Here is a 27,621-nt window from a genome sequence, read left to right as displayed (position 1 = left end):
TCGGGCAGGTACACAAGTTTCTTGCTGGACTTAAAACCTTTTCTCCTCCCCCTTTCTCCTCTCACCCACCTCACCTCTCCTGCTCTACAAGTTGTTGGCATCCTACGTAATTCCTCTGTGTCTAAACATACAGTTTAAATTAGCTGATAATATAATATAGTGCTAATGTATCTCTTTGTAAGAACTATTTGATGGGGGTTTTATCCTATTTAATGGGGGGGCTTTGAAAACTTTTTTGTTTATGCAATACTATTTTTGAAGTTCAGAATGTTTAATGAGATAGCATCGCTAGATGATGCCAAAATTGAGATCTCAGGACACATAACATCAATCCTGTTGTCAAACATTCAGTCTCAAATTACAAAGTGGTTTACTTAGCACTTATATTAGTGTAACTTCACACCAGTGCAGGCCAACGCACTGCTGGCTGCAGGTATTAAATACTGCCTTTCTAGAGTGCAGTGGAAATGTAGAATTGCTACAGATTGAAGATTTTAGGGAGCTTTGCAGCGTCGTGCTATAGCAAGAGTTGTTTGAGCCTAAAAAGGCATGGAGGGAACCATCAGTGTCAAAGGAATAATTTTTTAATTCTGTTTTTTTTTAATTTAAAACACGTGTACCTGTAGATTTGAACTGCCAGCATTTCCATGCTTTCCTTTACCTTTGTTCTAGGATAGAAGACTTTGCTCAGGGAAGTTTCCAAAAGGCACAGTCTGTGTTTCTCTTTATGTACTTTTCATATTTAAATTTGTATTGTACTGGGGTTTTGGCTTTTTTTGAAGAAGGCATCTTTTATAGCATTGCAGCATTAAATGTGTTATGATGGCTTATTCAAAACTAGTTCTGTAGGACTTTAGGCCCATCATGATGACAGTGTTTGGGAAACTTTCCTCTTATGCTAGGCTCAAATTGCAACGTGGATTTGAACTTCTTTGGCCCTTTTGGCCAATTTTAGTTGTAAGGCATTCCTAATGGGGATTGCTAATTTGATTTGACTAAAGAAACTGGCTTTCACTTTCTTGGGTTGCTTTTAAATAAAGGGCTTTGGTAAGACTTCTGCATCTTGTGTAGTGTAGGTACTTCCCTCCCTGCCTCTTTTTAGGACCCACTGTGAGGAGTTACTTACCACTATTTATGATTCAGGTGAAAGAAAGTTTATAAATGTATGCATTTAGGAAACGGTTGATGTATTTTTCTGTGGATTTTACTGAGATGGAGAACTTTTCCAATTCTTGTGCCATTCAGAGCAAGCATAGCAAGCTGCTGAGTTACTGTGTCTCATAGGGATTTACTTTTAAGTATGCTAAAAATTTCACTGTGTCTTTATAACAAATAAATAATCCTCTAATTTGAAAAACTGTTAGTTGACAGGCATTCAGAGATAATATTACTACTTTAAAAAAAAAAAAAAAAGTAAATCAAAGTGGAAGCAACACTATGTTAGTAAATACTACTTTTTTCCGCTGTGGTAACATGCCTTTCAAGTAATTCTTGAAAGAAGGTCTATCACATGACCCAATCTTTTGTAAGAGTCTCCTATTGTGTGCTCCCACCAGTTATTGTCCATTACCATTCTGTAGCATGTTCCTCATGGCCTTCTTGCCACAGTGGAGTTACACATTTGCTAGCAGTGTTAAGTGCCTGATTAATCTTCTGGGCTTTCACTGGATCCACTGAAGTCAATGGTCTACATGGAGGCTTAAAATTAACACACACTTTAAAGTTAGCAGGATCAGATGTTTTGGATACTACTGAACACAATCTTCATTTTTTTTTTCTATAGGCAGTTTTGCTCATAACAGGTTTGGTACTTGAGCTTTAAGTATGTTATATTATTGCAGGACCTTTCCAGTCATTGTGTTAGAAATCAAACTCATTGAGAAGGAGTATGTATGTCGAAAAGCTAATATTCGATAAATGAGATTTTTGCTTCTTGGTTGTTATATCTGAAGATTTTATTTCTTCTAAATTTTGAGAGAGGAGGAGTGAAGAATACTTGTCACATTGCACTGATTAATGGTTTGCCTGCTGTGATTAATGTGAAGTTGCATTGGTATGTATGTGTCATCACAGGGATGATGTTTCTCAAAGTAATCTTTTTCCATCTCTGGGAAGAAAACACAATTATTTGTAGTAATTACCAAGGATACAAATGATGTTTGTTTTAATTTTTTTTGCATAATATTAGAAATTTGTGCTGGAGCTGTCTAGTTCATGAATATTACTGGCTCAAGTGTGCTCAGCAAATTGAATGATACCGGTACCAGGGTTAGATTAAAAAGAAGAAGACCTTTTAGAAAAAAAGAGAAGACCTTTTTTAAAGATTGTAATTGAAAATGCACAATACAAACAACAAACGCACATTGCTCCAAGCTGAATCTGCATTACACTTAATTGAAGAGATGGCAATATTTATATTAATTTCCTGCAAACTCAATTATGAAACAACTTGAAGTTATAAAAATGGCAATTGTTAGACTGCATCCTGAATTTAGAGAAAGACATACAACAGCATGCGGTGACTCAGTTTTAACCGAGTAACCTTAGAAACATCTTCAGAAATGGGTTTTAGCCTATTTATTCTTGAACTGTTACCATTGCCAAGCGTGTGCGTATATGGTTATGTGGGTATGTGTGTATTGAGTGGCTCTTGAGAACATACACTTGCCATGTTTATTCTTAGTCTAGCTGCTTCATCGCTGTGATCTGCAGTTACAGTTTTGGAAGTAGCTTTCGTTTTGGAGAGCTGTTCCAAAGCATACTCGATTGTCTGTTTCAATCAATGATCTGAGTTCAGAAAGCATAGTTTGTAAATACCTTCTTGCAGCTTCTACCCCTGGACGGAGCCACGGAGTGCTGCTGGGAGCCAAACTTGACAAAGCAGCCCATTTTGCCTGGAAGGTGGAGTGTGTGGGACAGCAGGCAGCAGAAACATTGGGGAGACCCTGTCCACTGTTCATGGTCCTCTGAAGCATCGCCTCCTGGCCAGAACCAGATAGACGAAAACAATAGTAGGTTTGCCTAGGAGCAAAGGGAGAGGAGGTGACGAAAGGGTGTTGTTGAAGTAGTTTGTGCCTCACATTATGTGAGAGAGGAGCAGCCCTGGTGTTGCAGAGCCATTTCTGCAACATGCAGGCTTAGGGAAGACTAGGGGCACGTAAGACAAGAGCAACAAATTTTATATATTGCTTCATTTCAAAACACTAAAAAAGAAAATAAATATGTTTGTAGACTGCATCATGCTCTGACAGCTATACTGTCAGGTTAGGTCTAAGAAATAAGTGTTGGTGTGAATCATTTTGTAGTGGTGGCATGTTCCACTGAAACAAGACCTGCAACGTTCCTCTGACAGCTCTGGTACCACTGCTGACAGAGCTCAGCCTCATGTTTGCAAATAGAATCTTCTTTCTGATCCCTGTAAAATCAAAAAGAAAAGGAATTTGTCCTTTCTGAGGGTAGGACTGTCTGTATGCATCTATAGTATTAATAGTAAAATAACACTAGTTTATAAAAATGTGGCATGGTTTAACATATGAAATATGGTTTATACTTTTCATTGAGCAAAGAATTCTGTGCTTTATCAGGTCTTAACGGTTCCTTCTGCTCCTTTGTCTGTTTTGTCTCGCTCTTATCCCTCTTTGCTGGGGACCTTCCTTTGCCCTTTCTCCTTCTGTGTGCTTTTCATTGCATATGATATGTTGAACCCTGGTTTGCACTGGCAGCACTGCTATCTGATGGTGAGTGTTGACATGTTTTAGCATTTCAGTGTGCGATCATATGGGCACAGAACAAGTCAGCTTCTGCGACTGTGTATGGGATGACTGATAGACATAACTACCAGCATGAATTCAGGTTTCCTTTCAGTTGCATTTAAGTATTGCATCATCTACGTATCAGTGGTTTATTGACATCTTTACAAAAAATTATCCAGTTATGTGTTAAAATTCTCCAGTAAATTGTGCTCTACTATGCATTTGTGCTAGAATGGCTGCGTTACTGCTTGTGAGTATATGTGCATCCACACGCTTCTCTTAGATGAGTTAGTATTAAAATCAGTGTTAGTGCTGACCTGTGTTAAAATTGGCCTCTTGGAGGGATTTAAACTCTCTGCAAGTAAAATATTTGTAGACTGCATCATACTCAAATGCCCACTAATGTCTGCAAATGCAAATGAGACTTCACCACATGCATCATCGTTCAACTTGTGGGCAGTGCATTATGGATGAGGAAGGTACAAGCAAAGTGTTAATTCACAGCCAAAGTGGATCTAAATCACCCTAGAGTTAAAAGTTTTCTGTCCCTTAAATCCCCACCTCAGACACAGGACTGAGCTAATAAAACCGTCTAGGTGTGATGTGCAATTGAACTTCTTTGGACAAATAGGGAAGGAAAATCTTTGAATTTTTTGGCTTTAAAGTAAACTGTGGGACTTGGACTATCAATACGATTGATCATAACAAAAAGGATGCTCGGTTATTTCCCCTTACTATTTTTTGTGTATTTTTATAGAAACTTGTCAGTAATTCTTTCATAGACGGAACAAAATTGCCTCATTAATTTTAACCAAAATAGTTTTCTATAGATATTTTTCTAAGGTTTTTGTTTTGTTTTTATTAGCTAGAAAATTCCTTTTTCCATCTGTCAGAGCCTTTATACATGAGAACATTGTTAATGCCCTTTTGTTCTGGGCCAGACAATACAGTCCTAGGGTTTTCTTTCTCCTTCTACACTTTGTTTTGAGACTGTTCTTTCGGACAAGAAAACAAAACAAAAGATCATAGAATCATAGAATAGTTTGGGTTGGAAGGGACCTTACAGATCATCTAATTCCAACCCCAGTAATACTTCAGATGTTTATCAGAGGCTTACAATTTGGTATCTTTCTAATGCTAAGTAATATGTTTCCATATTATAACCTGGAGGTTAGAAGCACTGACGTTGGTTTTGGAGCCAATACAAATACACAACTCCATGCTCACTTTGCTTTTCTTTGCTGCCACTTCTGCTTCCACCTATTCCTTCAGCGATAATTGTGTTATTAATTGTTACAACTGAAACATTTACAATAGCACTCCATTCCAACTCAGACAAGGTATCTAAAATGAACAATCTACAGCAGTAAAGCAGAAGGAATTAAAGGGGTATCTTTGAAATATCTCCTTATTTCTATGATTTTTGTTCCTACATCTTTTAGATCTAGCTTGCATGAAATTAATTTGCTCACAGGAGAGGGATAGTCGACAAAGAGCCAAATAAGGAGGCCCAATGTACATGTATATGTCTTTGAGCTAGTGAACTTGAGCTGTTACCTCCCATGTGAGCAAACAAATGTGTCTCAACTGGTGTTCTGTTCTCATACTGACCATCACCTTTATCTTTGCGTCCTCTTCTTCATGTGGGAAATCATTTGACTGATCTTCCCAACGGTGTTTCAGACGAATGAGAAACCAAATAATATTGCAAAATAACAAGCCCTTAGGCAACGAAAACCCATCTGGAGCATTGCTGAGAATGGGTTCAATTGGTATGAAGCTACAGGTAGCTTAAGTGAATGACTGTGGTTAACTGAAAGTCAGTGGCTGTTTCTGTGCTTTTAGGTGAATGTAACATTGAAGATGCTTCTTATCAGCACTCAAACCCTTGCTGTCGCTTGTAACCACACAAGCTGGCATGTAGTTTCTGGCCGCTGATCCTGAATTTCAGCAGGCCAGGAGTAAAATGCGAGCCACTGAAAGGAATTTCTCAAGCATCAGAGTGGAGTTGTAAAAATCTGTGTTTATATATATCTACTGAAAAGAAGTATGGGAAGGAGTTGAAGTAGAAATTGACAAAAAAAAACCTACCAGAGAGAATCAGTATCTGTAGCAGAAAAATGCATATCTAGAAATCTTCTGTGAATTTTTCTTGGTTACTGAAGTCCTGCAAAATATATGAAGCCAAAGAGCAGTGTTTTAGAAAACTAACTTTTTTGAACTTTTGTTTAGAGTAATGAAAATATATTAACAAGCGTGGTCACTCTATAGCCTTTTCTTACTTATGTTACTCTGTATTTTTGGTATGTGAGATTATAGAAAGCAAGTGGGGCCTCATGGAGTATGATATGTCTCAACTTCTGGGTCTTGAGGGCACACTGGAGAGGCTGAGTCTTGTCTGTGCCTGTTACCACCACTTTGGGCCTCTGGTCTGAACGGTGTCTTCACATACCTGTTGTCCCCTTCAGTTGCCAGGAGCGTGATGCTGGCTACTCCCAAATGTCTTTGCCTTGGACTCACTTGTTCAGAGCAGAAGGGGATGTTGTTGTATGGGATAGGGCGTATTGGGCAAGGGGAATGTCCCCTTCAACTCAAATTTATGATGCTCAGGCTTTTGTGGCGTCAGTGGTAATACTTGCTCATGCTGTGTGATCTAAATTGGCATGTGTCTGTGTTCGTCTCACTTGTGTACTGGGCCAAGAGGGCACATGTGGAAGCGGTAGTTTCCTCAGTGTTGGAAACCCTGTTGTGAGACGTTATCTGATAGCCTGTAAATGTTACAAAAGTCTGAATAAATAATGACAAAAATCTTTAGTTCCTTCTGCCCTCCAGGTGTTTAAAGGAAGCGAGAGCACGCCCTTAATTTTTACTGTTGTGGAAAACTTCACCCTTTCCTATTGCAATGGTACATGAACTGTTTGTTGTGGCTGAAGTAGCTGAGGTCTAGAAAGTCAATACACCACCAGTCAGTAGTGTAAACATTCATTTGTTGGGATATTTAATAACTTCTTCGTTATTGTGTGTACACACCGGCTTTAAGGCAGTGCAGGTGTCTCTGATCGAAAGTGAAGCGATTAACTATGACAAGAAAATTGCAGACTGGGAAGCTGAGGAAGGCTGCTTTTATTTAAGGACAAAATTTGGGTGGAGGGGTGCCCATGGCTGCCCAGGCTGAGGTGCAGAGTGCTCACAGGTGAAATACCTTAGCCATCTGTCGTGGCTGCCAGAAACTACACTGGACCAAATTCTGTCCATGAGCAATCATGGGAGATAAATGAGGCCGTTTTACTGTAATCATAGGGTCAAACTTAAAGATCACCTAGGTATTGACCCAGAACAGACAGAATACTTTTTGTTTTTAGTAAAAGTGGTATTACAGAGGGTAGAGATTGTCTAGTGATAATGGATTCATGGAGCTGTATATTATTATAAGAGGGTAGAAGCAAAAGTCAGGATTTAATATGCTGAAATGAGAAGGACCAAGTGATGACTAATCTTACAATTATAAGGCATGGCTTATGAAGCTGCCAGTAGATGACATAGATTTTCAATAAGTACATCAAGTCGCAACTTGTAGTGTGTAAGTGAAGAGCAGGAAAGTGCCACATTAGTTTGAATGCAAGTAGTCTTAAATCTCTGTCAGCTCTCACTTTTCTGAGAAAATTTTTCATATGCTTTTCTATATTTATTTCTTCCACAGTGTATGTCTATATCTTGCCTTACACTCCTTCACCCTCCCCCTTCAACCCAGGTGCAAACCATCCATTTTATCAGATAGCCAGCTGTGCTGCTCCCTGGCACTAAAACCTTTTGATCCGAGGACTAAAGCTGTTCCTAGGTTCAAAGAGTGTTGCCTAGGAAGAAAGTAAAGGTGGAGAAGGAGCTGTGGCCCCCTGATACTGAGGCAGATTTCTTGAGACTTGAAAGCAGAAGGTCTCCTCTCCAGGAGGTCTTTCCGCCTCCTGCACCTTCCCTGAGCATCCTGGTTTAGTAAGGATGCATTCGTATTTATATTTGCTCACCAAAAGGTGCCATAAGGTCCTCAAAAGCTTTGTATCAAAGTCCTGGGAGCATGAGCCACAAAAGAGGGTGAGTTGGACTCTTTCAGATATTTGGGGGGGGTTGGGAGGAAAGAAGGTGGAGGGAGATGAGAAGACAGCCCTTTGCATTCTTGAGGCTATTATGCCCTGAAGAAAGGGATGATGGAGTAAAAGAAAAATTGTAGACCAGATAATCACAGTGCTTTCCTGGTAGAAAGGATAATGCAAGATGTGAAGGTGGTAACGGGATAATTTGCAACACGAGTTCAGGAAAACCTGATTGTGCTGGAATAACCTGCTTTCTGACCTTTTCTTAGATTATATCTGATGTCTTTCTATTTGCTGTCGGGGCTCTGAGGACTCATTTTCTGTACTGCCACTTGGGAAATGTTTAGTTAAGCTAGAGAAGATGGATATTCTTGCAAGAGTGTAGTTGGGAAAGGACCTGGACAAAGGAACATTGTCAGTTTGTCATTTTGAAAATCAAATTGATGGAAAGGAAGGATGCTGCTAATAAAGTCCCACAAGGAGAACTCTGTTTCGTCTACTTGAAACATACTTTTCATGTTGTTATCTTGGCACAAAACCCTGAAAAACGCTAAGGAAACTTTTGATAGTGGAATATTAGGAGGCCTTTTATGAAGAAAGGAAGATAAATCCTCTGTAGAATGAGTTTCACAGATCAGAGGGAAAGAATAGAATTGGAGCCGAGCTAATAACGCACCTAATAACCAGTTACAAATTGGGGATCTTTGGCTGAAAGCAATAGTAGGAAAAGACCTGAGTGAACCTGCTTGACTGCAGTACTTCTCAGTCACCTATATTAGGAACATAATAGAATATTTCACAGCCTAATCACATAACAGCAAAATTGGGAGTGTTAGGTATGGCTAGGGCTTCATCTGGGGGACGTGATAAAACTGTGCCCCTCTGTAGGCAAGAGAGCTTTTTCCAGCCCTCTTTTTCTTCTGAACTGATCTGCCTGGATGATCAAGAAATCAAGATGCCAATTGTACACAGACCTGACTTAGTGCGTTTCCTTCTTCTCTTAAGAGAGGAAAGGTTGCTAGCTAACATGGCACCTACTGGTAAATAAACATTATGCATCAAGACCACTGAATCTTAGTAGGAAAAAATAATTTGATGAAGGATTTGCCAGACTTTTTTTCCAAACCAAGATCAGTGAAGTTCCTGTCAGCCTTTAGAGTAGTAGTATCTGACCAAGGAGGGAGTGAGGGCAAAAGGTATCTCCAGTGGTTTGTTTTCACTAGCGGGATCTGCTCTTAGTACTTTTACTAACCAGACATGATGTCTTTGGATTGTATGGAGGATCTTCGTGAAATAATGCTCTTCACTTTTCTCTCAAAGAATTGAAACTGATAGCCATGTTGAAGGTACTCTTGAGCCATAATTGAACTTCATCTAGTCTCTGATCAAGCTTCAGAGTTTTCAAGGTTTATTCATCAAAACTTGGTATTTCTTTCAATCAGAAGCTGCAGTTCTTGTCTAGATCACATCATCCTTGTGTGTGTTGCACCTTGAGTTGCTTTTCACAAGAATCTGAAGGCAATGCTACACATAACTGAAAAGTCTTCTCCAAAGCAATCTCATTTGTGTCCTGCCCTGCTTAAGATCTTGTCTCCCAAGTCTGGGAATTCAAGGAATAACTGTCTTATCCGAGAATCTCTTTTTCTCTTAAGTTTATCAAGGTTGTGATGGATTGCACGTGACTGCTGTTATCATTCTGCAGCAGGTTTCAGACTGCCTGTGTAAAGTCGGGCAAACCTTGAAGCAAATGTCTCCAGCCACCTGTATGATCATGGAAGTGTTGGTTTCACGCGTGAGACATCCATTTGGCATGTAAATTGTGTCAATTTGCATTTATGAATAACCAGAAACTAATTGTGGGACAGCTCAGAATCCCTCAAGTGTTTGTCACCTTTGGACTAACATGCATCTCATCTTTCTAATTTAAAGCACTGTTAAAGCACTTGTTGTAGCTGAACCCTTCCAGTGGTTTATTGCGAACTACTGTGACCACATTCCTTACGTTTCTTATCTTATTACTGCTTTCCTTTTGCTAGTAACCTTCTGGCACCATTTGTCTCTTGTAGCATTTGTCATGGCTATTTCTTTTTGGCATACTTGAGTTTTCTTTATGCTTGAGTAACAAGACTCTTTAGGCTTATGTTCCTTTCCTTGCCGTGCTTTTCAGGGATAATTTGAGTTTGTGAGATTAATGGCATATCACAAAGTTGGTTGTACTGGTTTTGTTTCTTTGACTTTTTTTTGTCTCTTTTTGCTCTAAGTAAGTTGAAAAAATCTGTAGCAATCTATTTCCTTCTTTTGCTTGCTGCTTATTATAGAAAGATATATGTAAGTTATTTTTCTGAGGTTTTGGAAGTTCTATACTAAATGTTTAGAATTGTGTAATCATTTTATTAGTAAGCATAACAAATAAAAAGAGAAAAATTCGTGAGAATAACATCTGCGTGATGATAACTCCAGCATAAACTTTGTTGACGTCCTCAAGTTCCTCATCATCTCAATGTTAACGGTATTCCTTTTCTTTGTCCCTACATTCAGCATTTCTTTGATTTCTTATTTAGAGTAAGCCTGTTAGAATTGCTCTAGATTATAATGACTTCAATAATGGGAGTTTATTTTAAGTGTTTTAGCAGAGATCTCAGTATATATGTAATGAGAACAACCTGAAACCAGCTTGAATGATACAATGATAGTGTATTGAACAAAAAGCCAGAATCGTAAAAGATAATTGCTAGTCTAAACTTTCTTACAGGCGTAACTAGATTGTATTCAAATTGATTATGTATACCTTTAATAGAAGCTCCGTGCTTTCAGTCTCATACTTTAAATGCAGTGAGTCTCAAATGGATAATGAAAACTTCGTGAGTAGTATATTGTGTGTTACAGACTATCCAAAGAGATATTCCCTTTCTTGAATGTGGTGTTGAAAGAAAGACAGAGATAATAACCCTCCCCTCCCCTTTTCCCTGGAATGTCACAGACTTACACCTCGGGTCTTGGTGAATGCTAAAAAGCAGAGATTTCAAGCAAATGCTCACTGAGGAGAAGAAAGCCACTAGGAGAAGAGTGTTTAACATGCTGTCAAAGATGACTTTACATAAAAGAACAAATGCTGTCTGATACTTTTCTCCATTCTCTTGTTGAAATGCAAGTTTGAATACAAAGTGTTACAGATAAAATCTCCACAAGTTAATAACGTTCGTGGCTAATAATATACAATCTCATTGTAAAAGGAATTGTAAAAGAGAAGTTGCAAATGCTTTTCTGTGAGCAAACCTCAGATGTGATGTCTTAGATTCAGCTGCATGTGTTGGAGACTGGAACATAGGTTTGCAAGATGCACATGCAATATTCATATAAATTCATATTTTAAAAAGATGTGCCATGGGCAGAACACTTTGAGACTGTTTGCTTTTTCCCTGTTAGAAGGAAAACAACCTGTTGGAACCGTGAACACCCAGAAATGGCAGTGCGATTACATTAAAAAAATCAGGTTGCCCAGCAAAAGCCAGTTGAGGAATACTGTAGTTGGACAGACACTTGACACTTCATTACCCAAGTGAGTTTTGTTTTCTGGTGTTTCCCTTCCCACGGGGTTACACAGGTTATTTTCCCTTTTTGGAACCACTGTTCCGCAACGCATGTTCCTTAACAGATTTTCCATTTCAGTCTTGAGACTTTTGCTTCTAGTTGAATTTAAGCTCTAGATAGTCTTTCTGTTCCCTGCACAGGGAGGCTTCTTTCCCATTCCCCCTGCACCAGAGCTGCTGCAAACACTTGCTCTGTTTAAGGATGAGTGAGTTGATGCTCAATTTGGGGGAAGGGTTGTGAGCTGCTGGGTTTTTTAGACACTGTTTTTCCACAATGTTAAACACGATCAGAAAATGAAATTTTCGCTGGCGGGTATCAGTGGAATAGTGCCTGATTTGTTTCTTTGGAGGCAGCAATGCTTTTTAGCGTATCACTGGAAATGGTCTGTAGCCCTACAAAAATGTATGGGTTTGGAGATGTTTGGTCTACACTGCTGCTTATTAGGTAGAAATAGGGTGTGCAAGTCTTGCCTTTGTGTGACTTTGTGTCTCAAGGAGAAAGGAAGACCCAGCTTCAGGGAATTATTGACAGACTGTTCTTCCTTTTGATTTGCAGTCCTGTCAGAGAAGTGTTAACTGTAGGTTTTCACCCATTATCCCATGGAGGGTTTTTTTCTGGATATTTACTTTTGGGGTATGTCTTCGCAAATGTACTAATATCTCTGTTCCTTTACTTGCTGAGCTGAATGTGTTGCTGCAGCACGTGCTTTAGGGCAGAGCCCACAGTGCAACAAAGGCTTTTGCAGTTCAAAATTTGGAATAGTAAAGTTTTATCTTTTCTAAGATGAAGATATTCAGCAAAACTTCAAAGCATATCTGTCCTGCTACAAAGGCTTGGTATGATTTTCAATTGTTGAGAAGCTGCGGCGAACTATCCAAACAGCATACGTGTGGCTGCTTGGCATTGTTGCTTAGTAACATCATCCTATTGCAGAGACACTCAGCTTTCAGTCAAAGTGGTTAGTGAGCAGGAAAGTTAGAAATGGTGATTTGTGTCATTGTGTGCAAATGTTCCTGTTTGCGCATGAGACTTCTTCCCGCTTTTTGTAAAATTGGCAGGATTGAGGGGAAGAGAAGAGACAGAGATTAAGGGTGGAAGGACGATAATGCCTAATGTGAACATTCAGTTAATAGTTTAAAAAAATATTAGAAATTTAATCTCTCGCTTTCTACCTTGCTGAATGCAGGTTGTTGCCGTGTGGTAGTGGTTGGATTGGGGAAGTTTGTGTTTTTCATTCTTTCTCCAGTGACAGTTCCCTAGATCAGAAATGAAATGGGAATTATCTCCCTGAACTTGTCCGTCACATTTAATCTTCTGTTTCTTTCTAGCTATCTTTACCTCTTATCTCTTTGCTCACAGTCACACTTCTCTTCTTCCACTAACAATTTATTTTTGATAAAATGTTTTAAGCAGGTGAATGCTTTTCAACAGAATGAGGACAGTAGCAGGAAAAAAAGAAAATGCTTGTGAGGAAACACACATTTATGGTGTGAGGATTTTCTGCTTTTCCTAGGTTTGTAGAATTAAAAAAAATGAATACAGTTCTTTGCAGTCAAGACACATGGTATGACTAAAAAGTAAACACAGACAAAGTATTTTTAGCTTTATTTTTCATTTAGTTATACTTAATGTAATTAATTTCAATATTTGCTTAAAAATTAGTTCAAATGGGATGAAATTTATCCATACACACCTTATAGGACACAATAAGCTTTATCCAATGATTTTTAAAGCTTATTTTGGGCCTTTTTATTACACTTCAAAAAGCATAATCCATTTTCCCTCCCCTACTTTTATTTTTAGCACTGATGAGAAAAGTGCTAAGCTTAGGTCAGAGGCTGGTTTTGCAGTGTCCCTTAAGCAGCCAAAGCCAATCTGTTTTGAGGAGACTTTCCTAAGATACTTAATCTGGTTAACAGACAAATTATGTCTGATAAATTCTACCCTGTTAGCCATACTGCTGAATGTGACAGTATCCCAACAGTGAAACTGCTAATACGTTTGACAGTACAGTGGTTGGTTTACAAGAAACAGTCCAGGCCATTCATCATATTACACTTTCATCTTTTGAATAGAAAACCTGAGGAAAAGCGGGTTTAAGATACTGGCAAATGAAGCAAGTATGTTCTTTCAGTTTGTATATTGTAGCACGTATTTGTTTTGTGGTGATCTCCGATAGTATGGATCAGGGATGCTGAAGCAGCACATACTTGTTATTCAAAATTTAATGTGAGTGGAAGGCATCATGTGTAATCAGTTAATTCAGTGATGGTATTATTTGTACAAATAATCCTGAGTCATGAACATAATAGTATGGTGAGAAGGGAAAAAGAGTACAGAGACAAAACTTAGTTCAAAATTAAATTAATTTTTGTTACTCTTTCATTTCAGTATTAGGGGAAAGAAAAACTTCAGTCTCAAATTGGTACACACACACACACACACACACACACAAAATGTTAATGTGTAAAACCTAAACAGGTGAGACTGCGTTTAATAGAAATCTAAACCCAATTAAAAGGAATTCACTCCAGACTCTGTTTTGGTTCTGGCTAATGCGGGTCATTGGTATACTAAGGGCACAAGCTGACACACCCAAGGTGTGCATTAGCTGGTACTGCCATCTGGCCTGTCATGTCTTACTGGTTAATTTAACCATCTGTCATGTCTTGACAATTTGCCTTCGCTTTCAGTACTTCGGTTAGATGTGTTTTCTTCTCTTTGGTCCCGTACCTTTCATCACACAATGCTGACATTTTTCCATTAGCTGAGATTTATTAGTTGTATTTATAGTAACATTTGTTGTAGATCATATTGTCCTTTTGCAAGCTTGTGGGGACAAGATGCATGTATTCAGACAACCATTTTGGAGGTGCGTCTGTATAAATTCCTGGCAAAAAAAAGGTCAGTATCAAAACTCTAGCTATGAATGTTTGACTTTTCTCCTCCACTTCTGTTCACTTCTAATTCTGCACTTGGGTTCACATCAGCTTCTTTACTATGTAAAGTAAACTAGGTTAGCATCTGTAAAATAGGTTTCATTACATATGAGTTCAGAGTAAAAATTCTACTAATCATATCTTCTTTCTCACACATTGCTTTTTGAAAATTACAGTGATTCTATGACCTGATGTACTGCATAAATTTTTATTTTTTTTTTTTTTTTAATAAGGGCAGTGACATTTCAGGGCAAGCATCTACAAGAAACTCGTGTCAAAAAAGGTTTTTCAGCCCTGATGTGCCATTTAAACCAAAAAGTTCTTTCAGTCCTCTGACAAGTATCCAACATACAAAAATGACTGTGATTCTCTTTTGGTTTCTGTACCTGCCGTCTTTGACCTCACTGATGAGCTTTCTGTAATTTTATCACCGTGTAAAGTCATTTTTTTGGGTTTTTTTTTCCAACAAAACCCTTTTAATCTAAGGAAAACTCCGTGCAAATTACGTTAGCAATGTTGTAATTATATTTGAAATTAAAAATCTATGCAGCCAGTCATGAATGGTCAGTCCTCTTTGTTAAAAAATATATTCTGAGTGCAATGTGTTGTAGTGTGATCAGAGGCAGAGTTTGATATTTCAAGCCTCAAGCAGCCAGAGATACACTGTGTTGAAATGTGTGGGGTTGCAACCAAGTTAAGTTAAATGGTGTAAACGCATTGCTGATAAGTGGTAATATATTGGTCATTGAGCATCATCCTCATCTCATGTTTCATTAATGATATTCCTGTGTCATTGACATAAGGAAATTGCTTAACAGGACTCTTGATGAATCTGTTTTGTGATGGACAATTTCTAAATGAATGGTTTATCTAGTCAAATCTCTATGTCTTCCTTGACGTTGAGATGATCACTTGTGTATTTCATGTTTCCAATGGACTCTTAAATCCTGGAAAGAAGGGCAGTACCGTATGCTCCTGCCATTAGAGCTGTTTAGAGAGTATCATGCATTTCTAAGGTTCTTTCTTATGGCTGCAGTAAGGCAGGATGACTGGTTGTAAAGGCTTTCACAAGGGCCATGAATAAAAATTGATCGGGCCTTATTAAGGCATATGCAAATGCCTGAGTATCCATTCAATTGAATAGTTTGAATATCTTTAGTTGCTTGAAATGAAAAATGTTGTCAACATAACAGTTTACTTTATTGACCTAAGCTGTCAGATTAGCAGTGTCATTCAAATGTGTCTGTTGTATTTATTTCCATAACAGCCCACACAGGCTCTGAAGAGCAATTATGGATGATTTTATGTATTTTTCTTGTTTTACACTTGTCTGATTACAGTATTTTTCTTCCTGTATAAAGTAAGACTGTCAAAAAAGAACATTTTCCTAGGGAACAACTGTTTCCCTGTGTTACTGAGGAATATATCTGAATAATTCGGAAACCTTTAGCTAGTAGGGTTATGTTTTTTAGGTTTTTTTTTTGTTTTTTTTTTTAATTGTAAAGGGTGGAGATTGTCTTTTTGATCCAGTAAGTGGGACTACCCTATTCCTGGCTTATTACTCTTGCCCCTCTTGAATGTGGGAGGAGAGCAAAAGTTGTGGGGAGATCATATCGTTGTCTGGTAAAACTGCTGGCCAGTCTGTGTTATCAGTGTTGCCCTAATCTGATTCACCTGTCTGGGGGCTCACAAGATACTCCAGCAGGAGCCTGACCAGTCTACTTTTACAAGCTCCAAAGAGTTACAGAAGAATGGCCATTCCACTTTCTATTGAGTTTCAGTCTTAACTTGGAGACTTCAGAAGACAGAGGAGACTCTTTTCTGTATGCTTTGTTCTGACAGTTAATCAGTTCTGTTAAAAAAAAAAAAAAGTACCCTATTTTGACTCTCCGTTCCTCCCTGCTTCACTTCTGATGCCTCTTACTGCTATTTAGAGCTTTTAGGCTTTTCCACACTTTCCGCTGTGATGCATCTCCAGCATTGCAATCAAATAATTTCACAGTCTTTTGTCAAACTAAAGGTTTGAGTATGTAAGGAATTAATTATCGAGGGGTTTCTTCAGCCCCTGAATAATGGTTTAGCTCTTTTCTGTGGTTTTGGATTTTGTTTTGTTTATCTAGAAGGGAGGAAAAAAAGCAAAACTCCTTCAGAGCCATGGTCATAAGAGTTCTATGTCTACTTTGATGCTAAATACGTTATCCATAATTAATGGATTGCAGAACTGTAAAATTAATAGTGATTTGTCTTTGAACTTGTACGTAGACCTGTCTCAGATGGGCTTGATGCCTTATACTTACTTCTCTAAGGGAAAGAAGTCATTGCTGTTAGGGAAGAGTTGGTCAGGGAGGGAAGAGGAGTGTAGTGGAGTGGAGGAGTGGTGGCTGGTTAAAATTTGGACAAATGCATTTCGGAGTGAGCCATGTGTTTAGTTTAGGAAGCCACTTCTGTGGGATATGAGCCTCCTTGAATGCAAGAATGCTAATGGGCTTTGGTAATCTGTTGTTTTATTGCTTCCTAGTAGTATATTGATTGCTGCTGACTGTTCTGACCTTGTTGCTTTTCCAACCTCTGTGAGCTTTAGACTGCATTAGTGCAAGAGTGTTTTGAAGCAGATGATACAGATCAGTTTCCAGCTTCAAGTAGTAAAGGATGCAGCTGTTTGCTGCTAACCCAAGGCTCAGTCAGGAGGCATGTTATACCTACCTTTTTCTTAGTGGCATCAATTCTTTGCGTTCATGGTCTTTGCTGTGATGGATTGTCCTATCGGTGGCAGCAGAATATGGTGGAGGGGCTGACTATGTAGATGAGATGTGCAGATAACTGCTAGGATGCAGTTATCTGAAATCTATCACACTATGCACATTCCCCTCTCTTAAAAAAAAATAAATATATATATATACACAAAAATCTATGAGTCTTGTATTGACTTAAAGTATAACTGCATGTTAGTTTTCCTGAAAGTTATCTGTGAGCTTTACTAGATGTGGTACAGCACCAGCAACAACGATAACTGTTGGTATAATAGGTATTGGTTAGTCAATTTTAATATTTAAATAAAGCAAGTGAGAAAAACATGTTGATCCTAATTGAGACTTGAATAAATTAATACGTGTAACAATTGTAAAAGCAATAGACAAGACATTTTAATTGAAAACAGAACTTGCTATTCCAGTTTTTGAAATGCCATTTTAATGGAAACATTAAAAATTATAGTGTTATTCCATCACCTGGCATGTACAGGATGACCAGGTTGTCAGGCCAGATCAGCATGGGTTTAGGAAGGGCAGGACCTCCTTAGCTAACCTGATCTCCTCCTATGACAAGGTAACCCTTGTCTGCTTGAGATGAGGTAAATCCTGTGGATGTTGTCTCCCGAGACTTTAGTAAAAACTTTGACACGGTCTCTCACAGCATTCTTCTAGGAAAACTATATGTTCATGGCTTAGATTTGTGTGCTCTTTTTCTGGGTAAAAAAGTGTCTGGATGACTGAGCCCAGAGAGTTGTGGTGAATGGAGTTAAATGTGGTTGGCTTCTGGTCACAAGTAGTGTTCCACAGGGCTCAGTGTTGAGGCCAGTTCTGTTTAATATCTTTATCGATGATCTGGATGAGGGGGATTGAGTGTTCCCTCAGTCAACTTGCAGATGACACTAAGCTGGACAGGAGTGTCGATCTGTTCGAGGGCAGGAAGGCTCTGCAGAGGGATCTGGAGAGGTTGGATTGATGGGCCAAGGCTAATGGTATGGCAAGTTCAGCAAGGCTTAAGTGTGGGCCAGCACTGTGCCCAGGTGGCCAAGAAGGCCGGCAGCATCTTGGCTCCTGCCAGAAATGGTGTGGCCAGGAGGAGTAGGGAAGTGATTGTGCCACTGTACTCAATGCTGGTGAAGCCCCTTGAATGCAGTGTTCAGGAAAATCTATTGTTTCAACGAGCATTGTTAATTTGTAAATGGACAAAAGAGCTGCAGTCCGTATAGAAGGGTCTGTAATTCTTTATTCTATAGCAAATCTGGTTTATTGATGCACTGTTGAACCTCTGGAATGTTGTCCTCTATTTTCTTATTTATTTTTATCTCTCTGAATACAGATTGAGCCAAGTGCATAGTGAAATTTGGACGTAATCATAACAGGCTGTGTTTTAGGCCACTCTGAAGGATACTAGACTTTGGTGGAGTTGTTCAGCTGCTCTGGAAATCAGTTTCAAAGGAGCAGGCTTCAAGAACGTTTTGAAAATACAGGCCAGGAACAACTCAATTCTGTAATAGGAATATCAGCTTCCTGGATATTTGTAGTGGTTATAGATAAAATATATCTTTAAGATTCTTGGCAGACTTTCTAGTAGGGGAAACAACAGGATTACTTTCAGTGGTGTGATGATGGCAGAACAGTCTGAAATATTTGAAGGGAAAAATGTGAAAATAGGGTATTCCACTGAAAATATGCACCTATGTTGAAAAATTCATAAGAAAACTTGTGTATGGCAGGAGCTGATTAAAATGAAGGAAATGGAGTAAAGTATCCTTTTCCTCCAGGCAGTTTGTATTAAAGTTGAAGTAACTTTGTGTCTGTGTTTCTCTCTCATTTCTGTCTTGCCTTGCTATCACACATTGCTTTAGATCTTTGCTTTGTGTTTTAAAATATTTAGTAGTTTTGTATTCAACAAAACCCACTGCCGACACGATGAACGTGGTAGAGGTTTTCAGCCAGCATGGCTGCACCATTTTTCTGAGCAGCACAAGCTAAGCTAGTAGAACATCGTTGACACCCAGGACGTTTAACCTCACAGGACTATCAGCAAAGGATGTTATAGTTATATCTTCGATTGCTTTTCTAAACATTTAAATAGAATGTTACCATGTTGTGATACAGACTTAACCTTTGTCAAGTGTTGCTTGCTTACTTGCTTGGTTCTTGCCTTCAAAATGTGTACTATTTGCATGGTTTCCCTGTGACTCTCCTTGGGAATCATGCAAATAGCCCACGGAGCTGAAGTACCTAGGTGGCAAAGTGATTCAAGTGCCAAATGTAATCACAGCTGGAAATACAAGGGCCTTCTTTTTACAATGTCGTGATAGAAAATAATGTTTTTATAGTAGAATAATAAAATATGTTAATGCAATTCCAGTAGATTATTTTTTAAAAAAAGCTGCATCCTTAAAGTAGTTTTTCCAGAATACATTAATTTATTCATCCTCAGATGATTTAAGATGAAAAAGTCTTAGCAATATGATTTTTTAAACTGTTGAGAGCAAAACATTGATGGGGCGCGACTTTTCTGTTGTACTGCAGTGAAGCAGCAGAAAGATTAGCTTTCATGTAGCTGCATCTGTTCATAAGCTTTATCTTATTTCATTTGTATGTCTTAAGATATGGGCATAACATGTGAATTTAGTTCTGTTTTTTTTCTTGTTCTTCTCTGACATCCCTTATTCTTATGTGGACCCCTTTGGTATAAGGCATTCCTGGACCTCACAGCTTGTTCTTCTTATTATTACTATTACTACTACAAATAATAGTATTTTCCTCGTGTAAGAAGAAATATTTATCTCTCCAAAATACGTAGTTCCGTTGAAAGAAAGGAGGTGGTGGGTTAGGTGCAGGCAGCTAGATAATGCAACTAAAGTGATTAACTGGAGCTTTTCGGCCCATGCATGCTGATTATATTAGTATGTTGAAAAAAAAACTATTTACTTGATTTGGGTGGGTTTTTTTTGTTTTTTTTTTTTTGTTGAAGTGCTGCTTTCAAGTAAACTTTTCCCAAAGTAGTTCCTGTATTTGTCTTTGTTTTTCTCTCTCTCAAATGTCTCTTAAATCTATTTACAGCTGGGTCTCGGGCATCTTACAGCAGCCAACACAGTCACCTTGGCTCCGAGTTAAGGGCACTGCAGTCTCCAGAACACCATATAGATCCTATTTACGAAGACAGAGTTTATCAGAAGCCCCCTATGAGGAGTCTCAGCCAGAGTCAGGGGGACCCTCTGCAACCAGCACACACAGGCACATATCGCACTAGTACAGGTAGGTGGATCTAGCTCGCATGATTGTCTTTTGATGAGATATACCTTATTCTTCAGTACTAATAATTCTTCTCTTTCCAATATGCTAAACAAAATGTGTTATGTGCATGCCAGTCAAACAAAATACCTTGTGCAGATGGCAGCTATCAATATAACCCCAGAGCATGTATGAAACATAGAAATACTTAATATTTTGTTATATGTACAGTAGGTTAAGCTAAGTTGTGGAGGGAGCTTACTCATAAGGAGAGAGAAAATGTTTTTATCAATTATATGTGTTGTCTTTAAGAAAAGTCTGTTGTCCCTAAAGAAATTGCTAGGGTTTCTTTGCTTCTAAAGGTATTTTCTGTGGTTCAAAGGGTCTGCAAAGGGTCCACATGATCCTAAAGGTTTGTTCACTTGCTTTCAAAGTGTGTCAGACGCAAATGTTCTTCCTTGTTTCTCCAGCAGAGGTACAGTTAGATATAGGTACACAAACATAAAATTGAACTATTGCATAGAGAAAATCTGGTTAGCATCACTGGTTTATTCAGCAATAATAATAATAACAATAATAATTGTCCATGAAATGCATTGGTGAACAAGTCCTACTTTCAGAATATCCTCTCAACCAAATGAAATACAGCTGTATGTTAGAACCCACAAATAGATCCCAAATCAACAGGGATATTTCTGGTATTTAATGCAGAAAATAATTAGACTACATAAATGCTATAGCCAAAATAGCCTAAAGCAGATGTAGGAAGAACTCACCTTAGGAATTATAAGTATTTCTGGTGTTTTATCTTTGCTATGTTGATGAAAGAGAGAAGATTATGTCCATTCTCACATCACTCCTATTTTTCATTAAGAAAAAGTTGCATATACTTTTTTGGAACAAGATACTTTGCTTTCTTTTGAAACTTTTTTTTAAATTATTTTTGAAACCTATTTCTCCAAGAGCAAAGCTAGCAGGTTTTGTATGTCCAAATTTTCTATTGTTTTATTTAAGTTTGAGTGTTCAGGACAAAATTCTTAATAGAAAGCTTTTCCACAGCATTCTCTAGTTAAATACCTGTAACAGCTTTGTGCTTTTTGAAAAACACCATTAAACGATTTCCTTCTTGCTAAAGAAACCACCGTAGTATATGGTTTGTGTGGAGTCACACATATATATGAGAAAAGATTGCAATTCTTTAAACAAAGGGCATAAGACCTCTGCATAAATCACTGAGCACTGGAAACAGTGATAGTGATTGAATCAGTTATTTATATTGAACTTTAAGCCTCGTGGTAGGCATGTGGCTGCCTTGTATTTCCTATATGATGCTCTCTTTCCCGGTCACACCCTGAAAAGCTTCTTGTTTTGCTTGCAAAATATCCCTTGGTTCTCTGTGCTGGAGGAGCAGGTTGTCTTGCGACTGTAATCTTCACAGCACCTTTGTAAAGAAGGAAACCCTGTTAACATAAATCACAATTATAGTGAATGAAACTGGGACACCGAATGTTAGTGGTTAATACCTGAAGATAGATTTTCAGAAGGGAAGAGGAGAAACTAAGAAAAAAGTACACAGATTTGGGTAGCAGAAATGAGCCCTGTGAAGGTGACTTTTGTTTTACTGTTTAGAATATGAATTTGAATGTTCCGTCAGGCTCATTATGAAGAACGACCCCAACAGTCCAGTTCTGTGTTGGGTTGAGTCTTTTTCACATTCCATCTCCACTCTCATCATCAGGGTCAGGGGAAATAAAAGCAGCGTGGATGAGTGCCAGGTCAATTATTCTGTTCTCCATCAATAGCTGTTAACTGTGGATGCTGTCAGCCTTTCATACAACCAGACTGAAGAGCTGTCAGCACTCAAGGGGGAATTTTGGGCTGGAGTGGATCAGCTCTCAGACTCCTCCTGCCTCTACCACAAATGCCCCTAGGAACATATGCCTTCTAATGGAAACCATACAGTTTTTCTCATATTAGCAGAAAGGAGGGGAAGGTGTTCAATTGAAGTTTGGCACGTATAACTTTAGTGTTTCTTCTTTGAGCACTTTTTATTGTAGGACTGAATAGCTATTTGCCTTGACTATTTGATATAAGATATCAGGGGTGCAGATTGCTCTGTGCTCCCTGAAGGTACGTGCCGAGGGTTCATGGCCTGTACCTTCTGTGTGCATGAATCGCAGCAGGGTGGCAGGAGAAGGGAGCTTTTAGACTTCATTGTGCTCCATTGTCAATCATAATTCATATTCTGTTGTCTATTACAACAGTACCTTTAATCATGATGATGGTATGTGCTTTACCACATCTGATGGGAAAAAAAAAAGGGAAGGCAGACTCGGTCTAAAGACTTTGTCCAAAGCCTGGATTTTACTTTTTTTTTCCTTCACAGCCAATGTTGCCTATAAGAAACAAAAATTATGCTAGTTATATTTGGAAAGCATTTACTTTTGTATGTTTCGGGGTTTTTTTTTATAGAGAACATTCTCCCTGAATTTAAAAATTTCTCTTAACTTGGAAGATTAAGTGAGTCACAGAATGGAAACTTTTTTTTTTTTTTTAACGTAGACATCACCTTGTTCTCTTTTTGTGAGCTCTTAAATACCTATTACATTCAAGAATGTTTACACAACTAAGGATAAAACCCACTCGGAGCTTTTCATCCTCTAGATGAATCAACATTCTGTGAACAGAATTCAATAAGCTAAAATTTCTCTATGGGGTAAACTAAATTCAGTTTGTGCTGTTTACTCACTGTTTTTTGGGGAGTTAATTTAAAAAAAAAAAAAAAAATCTTTTGTATTTTCTGTGTATTTCACTTGCGATTGAAATACATGATGATAGGGCTTCTTATTGCAGAAGGTACAAAATAGTAGGAGTTTACGGAACATCTTCCTTACTAGTATAATTTTAGGTAGAGGCAGGATGAATTCTTCATCACTTTGTGGTTTAAATTATGACCAGTTGTGTTACTGTCGAGCTATCTAAGCTAAAAATAATCTTTCAAACTTGACAGCAGTAGCTGCATAGGCGTTTTTGGTCTGTAGTTTTCACTTGAGAATCCGTTTTAGTCTTCAAAGGGTAATGCCTTCTCTTATATAAAAAGTACCAGCCCAAACTTTTGCTCTAAAAGTAGCAATAAACAAGAAATCCTACTTTTGAAATGGGAATGTGCTTGAAGGGAGTACTCGGACATAATACAAGTAACAAATTGGTATACTTACTGAATAGCATCTTGTAACTTGTATTTGTAACCTAACTAAATAAGAGTAATATTTTTTGTCCAGGCAGATGCATTACCTATTTTCCTTAAAAACTCAAAGGCCTTGCATTATTAATTTAAGCACCAAGTTAATAAAATAGAGATAAGCTTATTTGATGGGATGTTTACATGAACACCACTGGAATCTGAAGAGGGCTATTACCTAACAGGGGCCAAGGATTGCCTTTTGGCCAGAATGAGACACAGAGCCAATTGTTCTCTTATTTGCGTAACTAGAAGTTTGGACTAGGAGTTTAGTCCTTTATTATTGACATTTACTTCACGACTAACATGAAACAAGCCTACGTGGGTAAAGTCTCACTTTTTAGCAAGCCTAGGATTTCTGTAGCTGCCTTGAGGAGAAAGCAGCTTTGCTGCTCAGGTTCTGGGCTGTCTGTGCCAACCAACCATGGGGGAGCCTGCTTTAGGAGCGGTGGGGTCCATGGGATCCTGTCACCCTCTGGAGGCTGGCAGCACTCTGGAAGTTTGTAATGACACTTGCTTTCGTTGTGGTGCATCGGTGAAAGAGAGAAGCCCTCTCTAAAAAGTATGTGATTTCCAGATGAAGTTACTAAAACCTTTGAACAAATGCTGTCCCTAGTGGTCTAGGAGGCAGGTATAGGAAATGGGGGGGCTGTGCTTATTCTGAACTTTCCACAAACTGGGGCTTTAGCAGCTGAAATACGATCTGTTAGTTAAAAGCAAGACTGATTCTGGTAACCTTGAATGTTTAGACCTCAAAACCTGGAGAGTGCTCGTGCTTTAAGAGTCCTCATGGGTTTGAGGGGCTGCGGGCAAATAGCTTTGTCCCCAACCATCACAAGTGGCAAGGATGAATTGGCAATAACACCATTGAAGTGAACTTGTCATCTTCAGCTCTGTGAAAGATGTATGCATCTCACTAGCACCAAGGGAACCTTAAAGAAAGTTTAAGGATTGCCTCAGGATGTGCAGCCCGAGGATAGTCTCTGCCTCTGGCCCTTGAAGGTCACCGTGGGGGAGGCCTCATGATGCAGCACAGTCATGCAAAGTCCAGCAGCTTTGTATTGTTACGTGGCCAGCTGGCATGAGTTTTGAGTACTAGGTGCGTGGAGCTGAAGTTCCTCCTCGTTGAAGTTGAGGCATGCAAGGAAGGCACTGTGAGGACCCTTCTGTGTCTCCCAGAGAGAGGGGGAAAGGGTTAAAAAGATTAGGATCTGTAGTTGATGTTGAAGTTAAAAAGAGGACCCTGAAATGATTTATTTGAAAGGAAGTCAAACTGTGGAAGGATAAATAGTCACAGTTTTCGTTGCCTCTGAAGAGTGGCTTTGAGTGGGACTTGAAGTTTACCAAGCATGCTTTTACGGCAGGTTATCTGTCAGGGAGCATGTGTAGGGCAGAGGCACTCCTGCAGCACTTATGGTGCTATCTCCAAAGCTGCCTGATGTCACTGCGTGTGCAGACAGTTGCCAAGCTGCCCTCCAGCTGCGCTGATGGCAGCCTCTCCTTAAAGCCAGATCTCCCTGAGGTTCCTCCCGCGGTGTCTGGGTGGTTCCATCAGAGCATTGCCCCTAAGGCTGTCTCTTGCCAAAAGCTGTGCTGCCTCAGGCTGCGCTACCTCCTGGGTGCTACAGTGGAGAGTGCTGATCAAAGAGAAGAGGCCTGTGAAATTCCTGATGGCAGGTGCAAACCAGAAGCGTGGCTCTTTGCAAGCTGGGTTTCTCAGAGGAGGGAGAGTGCTGTCAGGAGAGCTACGGAGAGACTGACGGAGTTCCTTTCCTGAGAAAAAGAGTTATCTGTTGCTCCTGGCTGTGGTTTTTATTCAAGTGCTTGCCAGTGGCAGGGAGGACTTGGTATTTCATTCTCCTGTGTTGCAGCTAAGGAAAAGCTGCTGAAGGTGAGAAATGCTGTTATGTTTCCGGATAGATGCTGTTGTCCTCTTCTCCACCTGCCTTCCCACTCCTGCCTGGTTTTTCATTTGCTGAAGGAAAGGAGTCTGTACCAAGGGATGCCTGATGTGAAGTGCTGCTCTTAGTTATTTCTGTTATTGTCTTTCTCCTATAGAAGTGTGTCATGCTTCAGTGGGATAGGGGCAGTGTTTGCTCCCAGAGTCCAGTCGTTCTTCATGGATTAGATGGGCTGCTGGAGGGATGAGAAGGGGACCCAGGTGGCTGTGCCGGTGTTTGCTGCTTTGCCCCTGCTGCACTTGGCCTGGGCTTTTGCTGTCCTGGAGGTTAAACACTGTCTGAGGGGAAGATTTACAAGGAAAACTGGCATTCTTCGCTTGTCACTGAGCTGGTGGCTTTCTCACAGCACGGCTGGGTTGTTTCTTCTGCCTCAGTGTTGCATATTGTGAGTCTCCTGTGGTGAGGCTTGGGTCTCTATTCAGGACCTAAAGAAGAGGCAGGAGAGGAAAGAGCAAAGCCCCCCTTTTCTGCTGCCCCAGATGACAAAAACCTATACAGAATTGATTGCACTGTTGGTTTGTTTGTGTTTGGATTTTTTTCAGGAAGGGGAGGTTGCTAGTTCTGTTGCTTGTTGGTGTTAAAATGGCTCTGACCTACTCGTCCTCTCCTCTTTGCGCTGCCCAAGCGAAGGAGGGCAGTCCCAGCTCTTCAGTGTCCTGTTGCCTGCTGTTCTCAGAGCCAAGTTCATGTGCCATTCCCCCATGCTCCCCGGGGCTCCCTTCCTGTAGGAGAGGCATCCACACTCACAACCCATTTGGACTTCCATTCCACTGACATCGTAGTAAGAAGTCTGGCATTGTGGAGTTATTACTGGGAAGCTGCACCACCGCCAGGTCCTTGTCTTTGCCCTGCTTTCCCTTTGCTGCTGGTACTGTGGGGGAGAGCCCTGCCTTGCTCTGGGAGTGCTGCTCTGCTGCCACATGACTCTGCATCGCCAGCAAGAGAGGCGGCGATCTGTGGGAGCTGTAACTGCTGAGTAGGTGTGAGTCAATATTTTTTTGCAATTGAGCTTTTTTACAGTGAGGACAAAAAAGAGTGTTGCATGGACTGCTTAATACTGCTTCCAAATACTCAAGTACTTTATTTGCTGCATGTTTGTTATGGTGGCCCAACTTAGGCTTGATTCTTATTATTTTGTCCTGTCTCTTAGCTCTTTTGTTGTCCCTTACTAAAGGAGCACGGGGCTACGAAGGATACATGAGTTGATGCAAAACACATCGTATTCGCAACACTAAATATTTGTCTCCATATGTAATAAAACATTTGATATATTTGATGGTTTCAGAAGTCATTTTTTCAAGGTGAAAGGTTTTTCACGTTATAAGGCAATTTTCTCATGTTTGAAAAGCTGGCTGTGTGAAGGAAGTTAAACATTGGTATCCTATAAAATAGGGTGATTTACTCTATTTTCAAGAATAATTAAGTCTAGTTTATTGCAGTCTTGTGGCATCACAAACTGATAATGTTTTTCTGTGTTTGCTTTAACAGATAAACTTGTTCTTTAACTGTTCTTAACCTTAAAAGTTTAAACTTTTTAGGGTGTTGTCTTTTATTCTAGTAGTTATGAAGTAGTTTATAACAGTATTCAGATGATATCTGAAGCAAATATGAGACTGGTTTTAAAAACGTTTGCTTGGAGAGATACCTTTTTGATAGTCATTTACAATACCTTATAGCAAGCAGGCCCTTTTAAGTTGTTCTCTTCAGCCATTTAAAATTGCTGAAGTTGATTATGACTTAAACATGCTGAAATAAATATGGAAAATTAACACAGCATGTTGAAATGAGACTATGTAAAAATGATGTTGTGGGACTCCAGGTTTAATATAATGGTGAATTCCATACAGATGGCTTGGTTCAGGGCTTTCTACACCTGCAAGGCATGTAAGCATAACTTCAGCTGTGGGAATCAGGCTCCGAGTTTGAGCCTTGCCCATCACCAGTGGCAGATTCCATAGGACGATTTATATCCCAGTTGCCCACCACTATCTCATCCATTCTCAGGTTGTGTGAGTGTTGCTTCTTGGCATGGAATTGGAATTTAGTTAACTTGATATAT

At 39.3% G+C, this 27,621-nt stretch overlaps 1 protein-coding gene across 7 annotated transcripts in view; it reads left to right on the top strand.

Moving 5' to 3' along the window:
- CTNND2 (catenin delta 2) overlaps positions 1 to 27,621 on the top strand; it is a 662,788-nt gene that overhangs the window by 373,414 nt on the left and 261,753 nt on the right. For all 7 annotated transcript variants that reach the window (XM_054059035.1, XM_054059034.1, XM_054059037.1 and 4 more), the window contains one exon: positions 20,190 to 20,384. In XM_054059035.1, the coding sequence (XP_053915010.1) occupies positions 20,190 to 20,384 (195 nt within the window). The remainder of the gene's footprint in view (positions 1 to 20,189; positions 20,385 to 27,621) is intronic.

This window comes from Cuculus canorus, chromosome 2 (assembly GCF_017976375.1).
Source record: "Cuculus canorus isolate bCucCan1 chromosome 2, bCucCan1.pri, whole genome shotgun sequence".
Taxonomy (NCBI): domain Eukaryota; kingdom Metazoa; phylum Chordata; class Aves; order Cuculiformes; family Cuculidae; genus Cuculus; species Cuculus canorus.
The sequence above is the reverse complement of the archived record's forward strand: the minus strand, read 5'-3'. Positions and strand labels throughout refer to the sequence as shown.